Consider the following 17,200-nt stretch of genomic DNA (forward strand, 5'->3'; position numbering starts at 1 on the left):
GTGGGTTTAATCCCTACTACTCTCCCTCTTCAAAAAAGAATAGCTATTTCAGCATGTAATATCAGAAGCCCTCCCTAAAGACTTAAGTGGTGAGGATGGTGAGGATTTGAAGAGTAACTTAAATCTGGACCTCATCATATTCACTCATTCCTTGTTTCTTTTTTTCCCCCTTTTTCATTCATCCTCTCCTTCTTAATTATTTCCTTTTCTCCATTAAAATACTGAGGGGAAAACAATAACAGAAATCTGATCTAAGTGGCTTATTATTGAAGGCAAATATGAGTCAATTATACTTAGGTTCTCAATGGTAGTTTTTGTTATAAAAATTATTATTTATTGCACCAAAAATTGTAATGTATGGAACATTTTTAAAGGAGTAGGACAGATACCATTAAAGTGGTATACTTATATTCTATATTAGGTTCTTTTCAAATTATTTCCTTTTGTAGTTAAGGTCATTTTGTATGTAAAAAATATTTTATTATTCCTAGTATATGTACATTTAAGTATTTTTTCAGGGCTCTATTTTCTTCAACAGCTGCTGTGCCTCACCTATACCTACTCATGCATTTTCTTATTTAGCAATACTCTTGAATGCTCACTATATGCTTTTAAATGCAAGTGGTACAATGATGGAGAAGATAAGAGTGACCTCTGCCCTCAAGGAAGGGTCTAGCCAGGGACACAGCTACTGTGCTTAGTCCACTGCAAATCTCAATAAGCAGTAAAAGCAATAATTGGGAAGTGAAGTATAGATACTAACTAAAGTCACACAATAACCACCTACTATCTATTCTCAATATGACCCTTAGTCTTACTTTCATTTATTCCTTTAATGCTCCTTAATTACTTTTCCTCTCTCATGGGAAACAAATAGAATCAGCAAATCATGATTACTGTTCCTTACAATCAGGTAGGTTACACTAAGAGGCATAACAAAAATAAAATCAATTTAACAAGCTAAGATAAAGAGAACTTTGGATGGTGTCAAGTTCATCTGTCCCATTATACTTATGTATTGTGTACTTACTAAAGAACAGAAGGGAATCTTTACATTAAATATTTCCAAAGGCAGTAACCAGGGGCTATTTTCAAAATGTTTAATGACAGAGACCAGGCAGAAGCTAATCATTCAGAAGGAGGCCTCTCACTGGCTTATGTGTAAATCCCTTAGTCGCCTTATCTGGCAGGTCTGTCTGGGCATCCAGGACAGAGACTAGAATTGACTATATAGTGGGGTCCCGGGGAGGTTCAGAACAGTGGCTCTTTGCCAAAACGTGTGAAAGTCTTTCAACAGTTTAACAACTGGTATGACAGGCATAGCCCTGGAGGAAATGTATCACAGTACTGCGGTGATTTCTGCTCTAGGGAAGGACATAAGAGTAGTCAGGACAGTTTTTTTCAAAGGGGAACATTGCATGTGGTGTTTCTCTGTTAATCTTGCAAAATTAGAAATTCTAAATCTACTTAGACATTTTTTTAAAAAAAAGAAGTGAGAAATTCCATAAGCAGTCAACTGACATTAAATGCAAATTTTATAGGAATTCTACTTAAATATTATAGAGATGGGGAGGAAGTAGGAAGGGATGAGTAGAAAAATCATTTGCCTGATCTCATTGATTAGACACTCTGGAGTACCTACTTATTTAATTTAATTTTAATTGAATTTAGCTTTTTTTGTGGTATTGGAAATTGAAGCCAGAGATTCATGCTTCTTCAGCCCTTGAAGTGTCTGCTTATTTTGAAAAAAAAAAAAAGAGAGAGAGAAGGGAATGGAAATGAAGGCATAGTATCTTAACTACACTCATGAAATGGCGCTATATGAACTCAGAATGTATGTGATAATATTTTTAAAAGTCTGTTCCCTGTTTTTTTTTTTTTTAGATTTCTTTATTGGAAAAGGCTGGATTTGGAGGTGTTCTTCTATATATTGATCCTTGTGATTTACCAAAGACTGCGAATATTAACTATGATAACTTCATGGTGACGCTGAATCCAGGAGGAGACCCTTCTACACCTGGCTACCCAAGTGTTGGTAGGTTTGTTGCTTCTTATTCTTCTAAGTGTCACAAGAATTCAATTTTTCAGGGCATGCTACCTAAATTAATCAAGAGGTAGTGAAGTCAATTCATTTTTAGCCACTTCATATTTTACAGTTTAGCTTCTTAAAATTGGAGACTGCCAACCTGTTCAAGTTAAGCTTTTAAAATAAATTATAATGGACTTTGTCTCAATAAATTATAACATTATAAACAGACTGAAAATATGTTTTATGTTACAATGGGAAAACTGATAGATCACCACCATGAGGGGAGGCCACTCCATGTAGGTTGGAAGCATGTACAAATGGTCCGGGACAGGAAATATCTGATGCTACTTTGGGGCAGCTGTGTTACTTCAAAGTTCGGAATCTAGAAGAATACATGGTTTGGTTAGTAAGTAAAAGGAGAAGATGCTAAGTCCTTGATCAACTTTGAGTTGAATTTTGTGTATGGTGACAGATAGGGGCTTAATTTCATTTGGTTATGGATTTCCAGTTTTCCCAGCACCATTTTGTTGAAGAGGTTATCTTTTCTCCAATATATGTTTTTGGTGCCTTTGTCTAATATAAGATAACTGTATTTATGTGGGTTTGTCTCTGTGTCCTCTATTCTATACCATTGATCTAAAAATCTTTTTTTGTGCCATGTCATTTTGTTACTATAGCTCTATGGTATATTTTAAGGTCTGATATAGTGATGCCACCTGTTTTACTCTTCTTGCTAAGGATTGCTTTAGCTATTCTAGGTCTCTTATTATTCCAATGAATTTCATGACTGCTCTTTCTATGAGAAATGTCATTGGGATTTTGATTGGAATTGCATTAAATCTGTATAGTGCTTTTGGTAGTATGGTTGTTTTGACAATATTAATTCTGCCTATCTAACAGCAAGGTAGATATTTCCATCTTCTAAGATCTTCTTTAATTTCTTTCTTTAGGATTATGTAGTTTCCATTGTATAGGTCTTTCACTGCTTTGGTTGATTCCCAAGTATTATTATTTTTTTAAGGATACTATAAATGGGATAGTTTCCTCATTTCTCTTTCAGAGGATTTATCACTGATATATAGAAACGCTTTTGATTTATGAATGCTGATTTTATATCCTGCTACTTTACTGAATTCATTTATTAGTTCTAGAAGTATTCTGGTGGAAGTGTTTGGGTTTTCCATGTATAGAATTATATCGTCAGCAAATAGTGCTACTTTGAGTTCTTCTTTTCCTATCTGTATCGCTTTAATTTCTTTTGTCTGTCTAATTGCTCTGCATAGAGTTTCAAGAACTATATTAACTGGAAGTGGTGAAAGAGGGCATCTCTATCTTGTTCCAGTTTTTAGAAGAAATGCTTTTTTCTCCATTTAGAATGATGTTGGCCTGGGGCTTACCATAGATAGCTTTTACAATGTTGAGATATGTTCCCGTTATCCCTAGTTTTTCTAGTGTTTTGAAAATGAAGGGTGCTGTATTTTGTCAAATGCTTTTTCTGCATCTGTTGAGATGATCATATGATTTTTATTTTTAAGTTCATATGTGATGAATTACATTTATTGATTTCCCTATGTTGAACCAACCTTGCATCCCTGGGATGAACCCCACCTGATCGTGGTGCACTATCTTTTTGATATATTTTTGTATTCAATTTGCCAGAATTTTAGTGAGAATTTTTACATCTATGTTCATTAGAGATATTGGTCTGAAGTTTTCTTTTTTTGATGAGTCTTTACCTGGTTTTGGAATCAAGGTGATATTAGCCTCAAAGAATGAGTTTGAAAGTGTTCCCTCTTTTTCTATTTCATGAAATAATTTGAGGAGTATGAGTATTAGTTCTTTTTCAAAGGTCTTGTAGAACTCAGCTGTGTATCCATCCAGTCCTGGGCTTTTCTTGGTTGGTAGACTTCTGATGGCATCTTCTATTTCATTACTTGAAATTGATCTGTTTAAATCATGTATATAATTTTGGTTCAGTTTGGGCAAATCATGTGACTCTAGAAATTTGTGGATGCCTTTGGTATTTTCTATTTATTGGAGTACAAATTTTCAAAATAATTTCTAATTATTGTCTGAATTTCTACAGTGTCTGCCATGACATTTTCATTTTCATTACAGATAGTAGTAATTTGAGTTTTCTCTCTCCTTCTCTTCATTAGCATGACTAAAGTTTTATCAATTTTACTTCTTTTTTTAAAGAGCCAACTTTTTGTTTTGTCAATTTTTCAGTTGTTTCTTTTGTTTTAATTTCATTGATTTAAGCTCTAAGCTTAATTATTTCCTGTCTTCTACTGCTTTTGGTGTTGATTTGTTCTTCTTTTTCTAGGGCTTTGAGATGTAATGTTAGGTCATTTATTTCTTGAATGTTCTGTTCATGGTTTCTTACCATCTTCACTCTGTGATCTACATTCTTTTCAAGATTATATATTTTTATTTCATTGTCTGAAGTCCTGTCTTCCAGGTTATCTATATTCTGTTGTTTATGCTTTCTATTGAGCTTTCAATTTTGTTCACTGTTTCTTTCATTGCAAGAATTTCTGTTTTTTTTTTATTTATTTCAATACCTCTAATTGCTTTCTTTTGCTTCCTGTACTTATGTAGCTCTTTACTGAAAAGATATTTGCTGCCTGTATTTGTTCTCTTATATCATCCTTTAATTTACAGAACATTTTAATAATGTACATCCTGAACTCCTTCTCTGTAATTTCTTCTGTTGTTTTAGCCATAGATTCTAATAATGTACTACCTTGATTTGTTTAGGACACTTTTTTCTTTTCTTTTCTTTCTTTTTTTTTTTCTTTTTCATGTCGACCCTGTGTCTTTCCTTCTAGCACTGCAGATCTGAGGTGTTACAATTTTTACACTTTAGGCTTATAGTGCCCCCGCAGGGTTCCAGTACCTCTCCTTGAAGGGGAAAACAATGTTAACAGATCCCAATACAACCAATATACAACCTAAAACTAAATGGTTGCTATTAAGGCATTTTAAGGCATTTACAGTTTTGTCACAATGTACAGAAATGGTGAGTTCAATTAATTTCTACAATATAAACAATAGATTTGCAAAAGGGTTTACAGTTGCTGATGGTGGATAAAGAACCTGGGTGAGGTGTAAAATGAGATGTTGAGGGGGTAGGAGGTGAGGATATAGAATTGTTAGATTTTAGAAAGTATGAGAAAGTTGAGTAGTAGCAGGGGAAGAGAGAGGAAATGATTTTGGGGAGACAAGTAAGTGGGAAGACAATAGAATATATAAACAGATACATATAAATATTAAAAGAAATTAAAAATGTTAAAATAGGAGATAAACAAATATATAACACAGCCATATTATTCAGACATCCCAGTCCTCAGTATCCTAATTTATGCCAAGTACTTGGTTTTGCAAATGTTGGGTATGTGTGGGTGGGAGAATAGAGAGGGAGGGAAAAAAAAAGTCTCTAAGGAAGAAACAAGGCTTGTTTTGGTTGGAATTCAGTATCTTACCTGCTTCCCTTCTCATCAAATAGGTGATGATTTCTGTTATTTTCTGGTATCTTCATACTCAGGATATTGAATGTTACCAGGGTAAAAGGGTTAGTCTTGGGTGCACAGCACCTGGAATTGGGGTATGGTACCAGCTCTTCCTGATAAAAGACTGCACCTCAAGGATCTCCTTTGGGGCCCACTCATGTGATGTAGGTGCCTAGTCATATCTCCTTGTATTACCTATAGACCTTAAAGTTCCTGGTCTCTAATTTAGTCTCTAAACTGTATCTCACTCACCCCTCCCTTTCTACTTCCTAATATAGGAGCTTTCTCTTAGCAGGTCTTATGGGTTGCACTCTAGGGGCTGCACACCTGTCTTGGAGAGCTGTTTTATACTAGGCAGTCACTGTGCAGGGTTAGTGGCTACAGGGAGAGTGGGGAGTTTTTGACTATGGATACCTGCCCAGCTGGTGATCCAACCTGGGAGTTGCCACAACTAAAGATGGTGACAAATATATCCCAAGATGGAGGCAGCGGCCTTTAGTGATGGGGTGTCAGGTCGGGTTGTGGGGGGTGACAGGCAGTGTTATTGGGTGATATGTTCAAAGATGCAGCTCAGACCCAGTGCAGGCTCCATGGGTGTCAGTGGGGCTGCTCTAAGCTTGTCTGTGCTCTGTGCTGGGTTGGCAAGTCTGTCCTGGACCTGCCTCTGCCAAAAGTAGGTGTTTTTAAGTCAAGAATTTGAATGTACTCTTCCGAATACATAATCCAAATGGATTCTCTAGATGAAACACAAGAACTCCATAGGAAGCTCTGCTCAGTCAGTCTCATTGCCTAGCCAAATAGCTCTCAATTGTTATGGAACCAGAGTGAAGAGGAAAATGTTACCAAGTAACATTTGTCCCCATAAACAAGAAAAAAAAAATGCTGGGATCATTCTTTTAACAAAAGCAAGTCTTTGGATCTATTGAGCATGTTATGTAGTCTGAACCTTATTTTCTTCATAATAAAAAGGAAAGTTATACTGTAACAGTATGTACTTCACAAGATAATTTTCACAGAAGCAAAAAAACTTGAGTTACATCTCAGACTTAAGTAGGAATTCTGAAGGAGGGGCCCAACTGACTGTGATCTAGCATGGACTCCAGGTGGCTCTGATGCCACTTAAATATTAGGGAATTGGAAGTTTAATTGAAATTTGTCTTAATTTCCTTGATAATTTATCCAATATTTCAAATATTACATCAGGGTATGAAAGACTTTATTAGAACCATGTAGGGGAGGGGAAAAAACCCACAACTTTGTCCCATATCATCTAAATTTTCTTACTAGGGTCCTACAAAACACACTGAAATATAAATTAACAACATAAAAACAGTTTACTGGCACATGCAGCAATACATAGTTGTAGGCAGAATTCTGTGGTGAGGAACTCAAAGGAGTGATTAGGATTTGAGGTTCATATAAGATCTTAATAAAATACAGTTAAAGAGAGGTAATGGGACACAGGAAAAAGGGTATACACTTTCATAGGGGGCAAATGGTAGAAAGAAAAATACATGGAAATTATTTTTTTGGTGCTTAGCCATTTGAGTTCTTTATATACTCTAGAGATTAGGGCTTTATCTGATGTGTGAGGGGTAAAAATTTGCTCCCAAGATGTAGGCTCTCTGTTCACCTCACGGATTGTTTCTTTTTCTGAGAAGAAACTTTTTAGTTTTATTCCATCCCATTTATTGATTCTTGGTTTTAATTCTTGCACTATAGGATTCTTAATAAGGAAGTTGGGGCCTAATCCCACATTTTTCTTCTATTAGACACATAGTCTCTTGTTTAATTCCTAGGTCCTTGATCCACTTTGAGTTGAGTATTGTGCATGGTGAGAGATAGGGGTATAATTTCATTTTGTTGCATATGGATTTCCAGTTCTCCCAGCACCATTTGTTAAAGATGCTATCTTTCTGTAATGCATGTTTTTGGCACCTTTGTCTAATATAAGATAATTGTAATTTTGTGGGTTAGTCTCTGTGTCCTCTATTTTGTACCATTGGTCTACCAGTCTGTTTTGGTGCCAATACCATGCTGTTTTTGTTACTATTGCTCTATAGTATAGTTTAATAACCCAGTCAACAAATGGGCCAAGGAACTGAACAGACACTTCCCAGATGAGGATAGACAATCAATCAACAAATATATGAAAAAATGTTCATCATCTCTAGCAATTAGAGAAATGCAAATCAAATCTACTCTACATCTCACTCCAGTCAGAATGGCAGCTATTATGAAGACAAACAAAGAAAAAGTTACACTCATACACTCCTAGTGGGACTGAAAATTGGTGCAGCCAATTTGGAAAGCAGTATGGAGATTCCTTGGAAATCTGGGAATGAAACTACCATTTGTTCCAGCTATCCCTCTCCTCTGTCTATACCCCAAAATCTTAAAAACAGCATACCACAGAGACATAGCCACATCAATACTGCCCTTCAGTGGATGAATGGATAAATAATATGGCATAAATGCACAATAGAATTTTACTCAGCACTAAAAGAGAATAAAATCATGGCATTTTCAGGTAAATAGATGGCATTGGAGAAGATAATACTAAGTGGAGTTAGCCAATCCCAAGAAAACAAATGCCAAATGTTTTCTCTGATATAAGGAGGCTGACTCATAGTGGAGTAGGGAGGGGGAGCATGGGAGGAATAGATGAATTCTAGAAAGAGCAGAGGTGTGGGAGGTAAAGGAAGGGGACAGGGGATTAGGAAGCATGGTGGAATGTGATAGACATCATTACCCAAAGTACATGTATGAAGACACGAATTGGTGTCAACATACTTCATATACAACCAAAGATATGAAAAATTGTGCTGTATATGTGTAATAAGAATTGTAATGCATTCCGATGTCATATTTAAAAAAAAATCAATAAAAAAGAAAAACACATGGAAATTAATGGAAGATAAGTCTTGTTTTACTAAGGTTTGTTATGCAGATTCTTTGTGCTGCCTGGTTGACAGGCTGAGCCTGAGCCTAATTTAAGATAAATGGTGAGAGGGGAGGCAGACCTTTTATTTTTAACCCTTTTTTGACGTCTCCAGAGCTTTCTTGCTTGCCGGATTGCCTTCCTTCCTTCCTCCTTTCACATCTTCAGGATTTCAGTTGTCTTTAGCTCAAATAATCCTTATGCCAAAGTGGCATCTTGGAGTGGCATATTATGTTCCCTAATAATTGCTTTTACCAACTTGCTGTAGATGTTTAGACTATGCCAAACTATGGTCCAACCACCTTTCTTCTATAAAACAATATAATTTTAGAATTTTAAGTGTCTTTTGAGTTTGTATAATAAAATTCTATTCTGAAACTTGAAGCACAAGACTCTTGATCATTATAGCTACTCAGGTAAATGTGGTATAGTTATTGATATTTACAATAGCTAGTCACAACTTTAACACAGATGATCAATTATAAGTTGAGTTATTGGGGCTGGGGATGTGGCTCAAGCGGTAGCGTGCTCCCCTGGCATGCGTGCGGCCCGGGTTCGATCCTCAGCACCACATACAAACAAAGATGTTGTGTCCGCCGAGAACTAAAAAATAAATATTAAAAATTCTCATTCTCTCTCTCTCTCTCTCTCTCTCTCTCTCTCTCTCTCTCTCTTTCTCTCTCTTCCTCTCTCACTCTCTCTAAAAAAAAAAGACTTATAAGTTGAATTATGCTTATTCTGAAATCATTAATCAGCTATATAACCCAGGCCTCAAATAAGGTGAATTAGAAGGACAGGAAGTAATTCCAAAAGTAAGGAAGTAAGAAATGTGTATATGTAGTGAGTATTCCATTTGATCTGTGTTGAAATGTGGAAAAGAAAACCTTTACCCAATGTCTAAGCATTAGCATTGTCTGAAGTCTGAACTAGAAATAGTATTAGAAGTCAAAAATCCTTTCCTTTCTGTACACTTCCTTTAATAATTTATCTTTTGAATTTTCTGTGGTTACAGTGTTTATTTTAATTTTAGAACCAGAAACAGTGACACATGCCTGTAATCACAGTGACACACATTCAATGCTAGCCTTAGCAACTTAGCAAGGAACTATCTCAAAATAAAAAATAAAAGAATTAGGGATGTGGCTCAGTGGTAAATCATCCCATTACTCAATTCCCAGTACCAATGCTACTATTACTACTACTACTACTACTACTACTACTACTACTAATAATAATAATAATAATTTAATACTGTCTCCAAATAACTGCCTGGTAAATCTATTGACTACTAGTTAATTGAGATCCAAGCTATTTTCTCTCTCTTGACTTGGACATGAATATTCTTATACCCAATTTCCTACAATTAGTTCTAATTTAAAGCATTGTATCTATGTCCCTCTATTTGCTAGACTCTTCTTTTTTTCTTTTGTTTTAAATTCTGGAGAGTAAAGTCTTTTCAGTGGTTTTACTCTAGTGAAGTGTATCAAACGACACAGTTTATTTAATATTCCCAGTGTTACAATTCAGTGGATCTGTGTGTTGTTTATCTACTGTCTGTTCAACATCACCTCTGGCAACCAAAACTATTCAAAGAATAAAGAATATCACTGTAATTTGTGACAAGTCTTCACCAGGTATTCTTGGTCCAGTTACCTGGACAAATATTGAAAGACTGACTTGAGTTGGCACTAAATCAACTGAGACAATGTTGAACTATTCCCTGACTAAAATAGCAGAAAATATAAATATGTGCCTAGCTGTCAAAGCAAAGTGTTAGACATTCGCAGCATGAAATGCCTTGTCACTTGGTTGGGGAAAAATAAAAAGTGTGTTCTTACTATTGCACTATAACTGATGAGGGTGTCACTAGGACACATAGACTATGTCCTGAAGGCTTAAAAAGAACCATTGTTAAACATCTAAATTTTTCAGAAAGTTCAATTTATAAAATAAAAAATACAGATTATTTGAATTCAACTGTTCCTTTAAAAAATCAAAATTTTGTTTTGAAAAAATTTTGTTAACATCAATTTTCATCACCACACACAGGGGAATTTTTACTTGATTGTTGAAATATCTAAGATTATATGCTACAGAGAACATTTTGAGTGATTATTGTCCTTAGGAAATCAGTGTACCATTTAGTACATTCATCATTCAGAATGTTCTTTATTATTGCAGTGGGAACTCTCTAATTTAAAAGAGTACTGGATCAATAGAGACAATTGCTTTGTTTTGTTTAAGAACCAAAGTATCCACAAAAATCTATGGTGAATTTGGAGAATAATAAAAATCTGTTTAAAAAATATCAATAAATTTCTATCACAATGTGAGAAGTTATTGAAATAACAGAATTAGTTTTAAATTTTTGTAGCACTTCTTAGTCCATATCTTTTTTTCTTCTCTTTATTATGACAACTTTCACTGGCCCTTTGTTACAGATAAATAAACTGTCTTTGATAAGTGACTTGATTAACAAAAATCACACTTAAATTCCAGGTTATCTAACTTCTGACTTGGTTAGGATTCTACTAATGTTATTTTTTTAAGTATTTTTAGTTGTAGATGGATACAATACCTTTATTTTGTTTATTTAGCTTTTTCATGTGGTACTGGGGAATGAACCCAGTGCCTCATGTGTGCTAGGCAAGCACTCTACCACTGAGCCAAAACCACAGCCCTAATACACTACTAATGTTATTTTCCATCCATTATATAGCTTAGACATATGAAAATAAGAATTGGAGTTTGGTGTGAACCAAAAAATTCAAATTCAATGCTGAATAATGTTGGGATACAGTTTTATATTCAATAAATGCTTGAGGGTAATGTTAGAGGTGAAATATAAAGTACACTGACAACATTATGAACCTAGCACATGAGTTCAGACAGTATAAAATGACATCAGAAAAATTTAGACTGAATCATATATAATTATTAATACTCTACCAACTTTTTTACCTACAAAAATAATAACTGTATATTATAAATAAATAAATTTAATGATTAATTAAACTAACCAAAGAATGTAAGGAACAGCACCAACAGAAAAAAGAAATCAGTTTTATTTTTTAAGTCACAAAATTATGTGCATTATTTTGGTGGAGTATGTTTAAAATATATACTTTCTCTGGCTTTATCAACCTTCTTGTTTAACAGCATTGAACTGTGCAAAATACAATTATCTTTTTCAAAAATTTCAATTCTACAATTATACCATGAATACTGCCCCAACTTTTTAAAGAACAGGGAAATAGCTATAGAGAAATCAGTCAAAATAGTGTAAAAGAATCAAAATGAGCACAAGGAATAATAAATCAACATACTAAATTTTACTTTCCTCAGCCATTTTTCATGTATCCAGATTTGCCATGCCAGGACCTATAAATGACAGTGGGATAAAACTTTTCTGTTCACAAACATAAAACTCTCAGAGAAAATATCATTAATGTCAGGTATGAACTTATAAAATTCTCTATAAATTATTTTACATTCATTATCAAATAATAAAGGCATGATAAAGATAATAGCAACCTCTTTTTAAACCCCTTAAATTCGTTGCAGTCAATAATATAGTTTTGAATTTCATTAACAGTCATGTTTCCTAAATGATTTTTCAATAATTCATCTGCAAGTATTTTACTTTATGTGGTTATAAGAATACTAAAGTGTACTATTACCTGTGATTGTCACCCATATAAAATTCATTCATTGTGATATATGTGTGTGTTTACATATAAATTCAATATCTACATATATATTTTTCATTTCATTTTGTGTATTTTATACTTTCTTTTACAAAAACTATTAAAGATATGTTTACTTTCTTTATAGCTTCACTTTAAGTTCACTCTGTAAATCCAAATTTCAGATAGAAAAATAAGTAAAAAAATCAACTGTGAAACTATTTACTTGTCAGGCTTCATATGCTAATAGCAAAGTGAAAAAATTGTGAGTTGTAAGATCTCACTGCATAATATATTTTGTAATAGGGAAACTGTGGTAGTAATAAAAGAAAATAAATTAGATCTTTTTAAATTTCCCAGTAGCAGTGATGAAAATAGGTATCCATTTATTTTCTTAGTTTCTTTTTGTACTATTTAAATTCTGATATAATTTAAACTTGAGGACAAGTTGCAAGAATAACAAAGAATTTCTAAATAGCATTTACCCATATTCATCAATGATTTTTATTCCCCTGCTTACCTTATCTTTCTTTCTATAAGATATGTATAATATAAATTTAGGCATAAGTATATGTAATCATGTAAATATATATTATATATGTACACTTTTTTTCCTGCATCATTTGATAGGACAATCATCCTACTCTTTTATTTCTGAATATTTTAGTTTTCATTATGTGAAAAGAGATAGATTCACATACAAAACTATAGTACAGATATCAGTATTAGGAAATTCAATACTGATACATTTATAATATATGGTAATATATAATTTATGGTTCACTTCAAATTTCATAAGTTGTACAGATAATGTTCTTTATGGTCACTTTTACTCCTGATCCAGAATCCATCCTGGCTACATAAATTGTGTTACTGCATCTTGATGTTGTCCTCTTATCTGAAATAGTTCCTCAAACCTACATTGGCTTTTATGTTCTTGTTGTTGTTGAAGAGCTTAGGACATTTATTCTGTGTAATGTTTCTCAATCTGGGCTTCCTTGGTGTTTCTTATGAATAAATTCAGAATATTTATATTCTGACTGTGTGTGTGTGTGAATAGCAGAATATAGCAGCAAAAATACTCAAAGTGTGCTGTTATGTCCTCTCTGTGTGGTATCAGGAGGCACATTATATTTTCGATACCATTATTGGTGAAATCATTATTTATTTATTTATTTATTTATTTATTTATTTATTTTTGTACCAGGGATTGACCTCAGGGACACTAAACCACTGAGCCACATCCCCAGCACTATTTGCATTTTATTTAGAGACAGGGTTTCACTGAGTTTGTTTAGCAAGCCTCGTCATTGCTGAGACTGGTTTTGAACTTGCGATCCCCTTGCCTCAGGCTCCCAAGCCATTGGGATTACATCTCTGTGCCACCACACCTGGCTGTGAAGTTATCTTTTACTTTTTACTTAATGTGGAGTATGACAGTGTATATAGTAGTGTTTCCTCTTCATTACATAGTGTATGAGGAGATATTTTGAGTCTCTATAAATATACTAATTTTTTCACTTTCATTCTCTAGTCTAAGCCACCAGAGATGATTCTTACCTGAGTCATTCATTAGTAAGTTGGTTGCCAGATGACATTTTTAATTCCATCCTTTTTTTCTATATTATTAGACATCATAGTGCTGTAAGGAAGAAATCCCCTTCTTCTACACTCATTCATATATTTACTTATATCAATGGACTATTAGGTGTTGACTTTATGCAAATGATTATAGTTTCTTTCATTGCTTATTTTGATGTTCAAATTGTCCAAGATATTGCCATCTTCCCATGTTCCCATCATTGTCTGAATGCAAGCTCCCATTCTCATGCAACATCATAGTTCAGGCTGTTTTCTCTCTCTATGGCTTCAGCCATTTTTCCTAGAATCCCTAGTTCCTTTCACAGGCTAAATATATTTAGAAATGAGCATCTAGGTGCTGGATCTATTAATTATAGGTGGGTGTCATTGTTTTATTCCTCCTAGTGGACAAAGCTAGGAAGATATCTAGATGGGTCAACATAGGTGCAACAATTAAGAAAGGGATAATAGGTGTATATAGATGTTGATAGCTTCAATTTCAACCCAGATCCTATAGGTTTGATTTATAGTCTTCCCTGTTCCATATGATTCTCATTATCATCAGCATATTTATTAATTTGCTTAAGCCTAAAATGGAGATTTGCTGTCCTGGATCTCGATGAAAAACAAGCCTACTCTAAATATTTGTATGTTTACTTTTCCTTTGGACTGAAGATATACACAAATACTGTGGTCAAAAAATACTTGGGTTATTATTTGTTTTCCCCCTTTTAGTATAGATGTTATTTATTTGAAATGTTTCTATTTTAGTTGTTTTTCCCTTTGTTCTTATTTGTTTCTTTTATAATAAAATGTAATAGGTCCAAAAGTCAGAGTTATAGAAAAATAGATTCTGAGAAGTGTTAGTAACCATTCTTCCCACTCAATTCTTCCACCCCAGTGTACCTACTCTCTATAGGGAATCATTTTACTCATTTATGCTTTGTCTCTTCTGTGTTTCTTTTTTTAAAAAGTAAATAAATACATATATATTGTCTTATTTTTCCTTTGATTTCACATAAACTCTAGCATCCTCTAAATATTCATTTGTACTTGTTTTCTTCCCACTTACCAGTAAAAATCATTCTTGATCGGTTCTTATCGAAATGAATGGCTGAATTCTCAAGAAGCAGATATTGATAGTTTCATTTTTGATCATCAACAAATATGCATGTAAAACAGGAAGCACAAACAGAATTGGGCAGCAGGAAAAGTGTAACTGTGAACAGTCAATGACAGGTGAATGAATGGTCTATCAGGCTTGTCCATTAGTGGTCTTCATGGCTCAATCTGTATATCCCTCTGCAGTCAGCCATTGGAGATAAGCCTCTCCAAGAATGGCATGCCATGGAGTAAAGGGATTTTCTATAAGGCAAACCCTGAAAATCAAATCGGAACAGCTGGAAACTGTCTCCTGCTAATACTCACAGCAGGTGTGCAAGTTCTCCCCTGACAGGATGAAGCAACACAATGAAACACCTGGACAGAACAATTCTATCTGCCATAGAAACTTGACTTTTCCTCCATATGGTCATGAGTTAGAAAGACAAGAGCTGTGGCATTCAGTGTGACCGCCACTAGCCATGTGTGGCTATTTAATTTTTAATGTAAATTAATTAAAGTGAATAAAATTTAAAATGCAGTCAGACTAGCCACATTTCAAAAGCTTAGCGGGCATGATGTGCACACATGTAATCTCTGCCAGAGGCAGGAGGATTGCAAGTTCGAGGCCAGCCTCAGTAACTTAGCAAGGCCCTAAGCTACTTAGTGAGAACTTGTCTCAAAATAAGAATGGCTGGAGAGTTTAAACACCGCTGGGTTCAGTCTCAAAAGCTTAGCAGCCATGTGGCTTTTACAGAGGATTTCCATCATTTGGGAAGATCTACTGGGGTGAGAAGTGCTACAGAATAAAGGTCTAAAATTGTGATTTTATGCAAAATTTGGTGGTTATCTACTGTTTTAGATTATCCACGAGACTGTTTCTGTACATAATCTTGATAATCAAGGATTGTTTGTCTTTTTTACCACTTTTGTTATTTGAAAATTGCATTTACAAAGCAGACTCTAAGAACCACATATTAGGTATGCTTCATGAATTCTTTTATGGTTTAGTGTTGAACCAAAACATTGTTGAGTGCTCCTAAAGTAAACATTTTCCATTTCCAGAATTCTCTGAAGAGTTTTTGAATTTTAAGTATGTTAAAATAAATCTTGTAATGCTACTTTAAAGTGCTATTGCATTTGCTTCAAACTACTGGCATTGTAAATTTCAGTTCCATAGAATTTCATTTGAGAGATATATCCTGCAGGAAAAAAAAAAATGTGTTCTACTTTTGTTTTGCCTATCAATAACCACTCAGTCCTAAATTTTTCATTGAGAATTGAAAAATTATATCTTTGGAATATTGTGTTTTTGAGAGAAAGCTATCTGAGTGTTAGACTTTTGAGGAGAATAAATTTGGACTATTTTTGTAATATATCAAAAGCGAGGCTTTGGTAGTGATTTTGCATGTAAGATTAGCTCTGTCTACTGAAAATAGACAGGTAATGAACTTTTCTTCTTTGACACCCAAGTACCAAGAATTGATGCCACCTGTACATTCACAAAGATTGTGACTTACGTTCATGCTTACACCTCCATAGGATTATTGAATACACTGTTTGCTTTCAGTTGGGCACAGGGTCTCCTGGAAACCTATCCTCTTCTTTCTTCCTCCCAGTCTCATTATTTTCTGGGGATTGTGACTTGATAACCTTAACACAACTATATTTAGTAAATTTGGATGGCCAAACTGAGCTACGCAGTATCTCTGCTTCAGAACTTTCAGACCTATTATTACTGTGAATGTAGTTTACAAGTCTCCAAAAGCACTAGGTCTGAAAAGTCTTTCAATTGTATTTGGCTTTGGAGTCTGATTGTAGAAGAGACTCTAGAAGACTCCTGTTTATTCATCTGTACCCTGGGACTGCTGGCCTTCAGCCCCTGCCCTTTTCCCTTCCTGCCACAAATCCTTCCCAGTTTTATGCCCCTATCTAGCATAGCTCTGTGGTTTGTACCTCATATTTTTGCGTATGTTATAGCCTAAGATAAGAAGAAAAAAGTATGAAAAGTTGGAAAGGGAAGGTCTGATGGGGTCACAAGGTGATGGCAAAGTTAACACCTGTGGGAGCACCTGCTTATGAGTCAGCAGGAAACAAAACACTCAACACCAAAAAAAAAAAAAAAAAAAAAAATCTGGTTGATTGTTTAACAATTAAGGTTGTAATTAGATTTATAATTGAATTTTGGGGACAGTCTAGATTCTGGAAAAAAATCAGTGTATTCCAACTAATCTTTTACTCAGTATGATCTGTTCCAGTTCATTGCTAACTATGTTCAAAAATCTGCTTTTCAAAAATACAAATTCGAACAAAACTTTTAACAGCCTTCTCTAACCAGTCCCTCGGGTGA

General features: G+C 34.3%; 1 protein-coding gene across 1 annotated transcript in view; it reads left to right on the top strand.

Annotated features, from left to right (window-relative positions):
- Window positions 1–17,200, top strand: part of Naaladl2 (N-acetylated alpha-linked acidic dipeptidase like 2) — an 876,353-nt gene that overhangs the window by 405,803 nt on the left and 453,350 nt on the right. The window contains exon 5 of the mRNA XM_026382942.2: window positions 1,885–2,035. Coding sequence (XP_026238727.2) covers window positions 1,885–2,035 — 151 coding nt within the window. The remainder of the gene's footprint in view (window positions 1–1,884; window positions 2,036–17,200) is intronic.

The sequence above is a fragment of the Urocitellus parryii genome, chromosome 2 (genome assembly GCF_045843805.1).
Source record: "Urocitellus parryii isolate mUroPar1 chromosome 2, mUroPar1.hap1, whole genome shotgun sequence".
Lineage (NCBI taxonomy): Eukaryota > Metazoa > Chordata > Mammalia > Rodentia > Sciuridae > Urocitellus > Urocitellus parryii.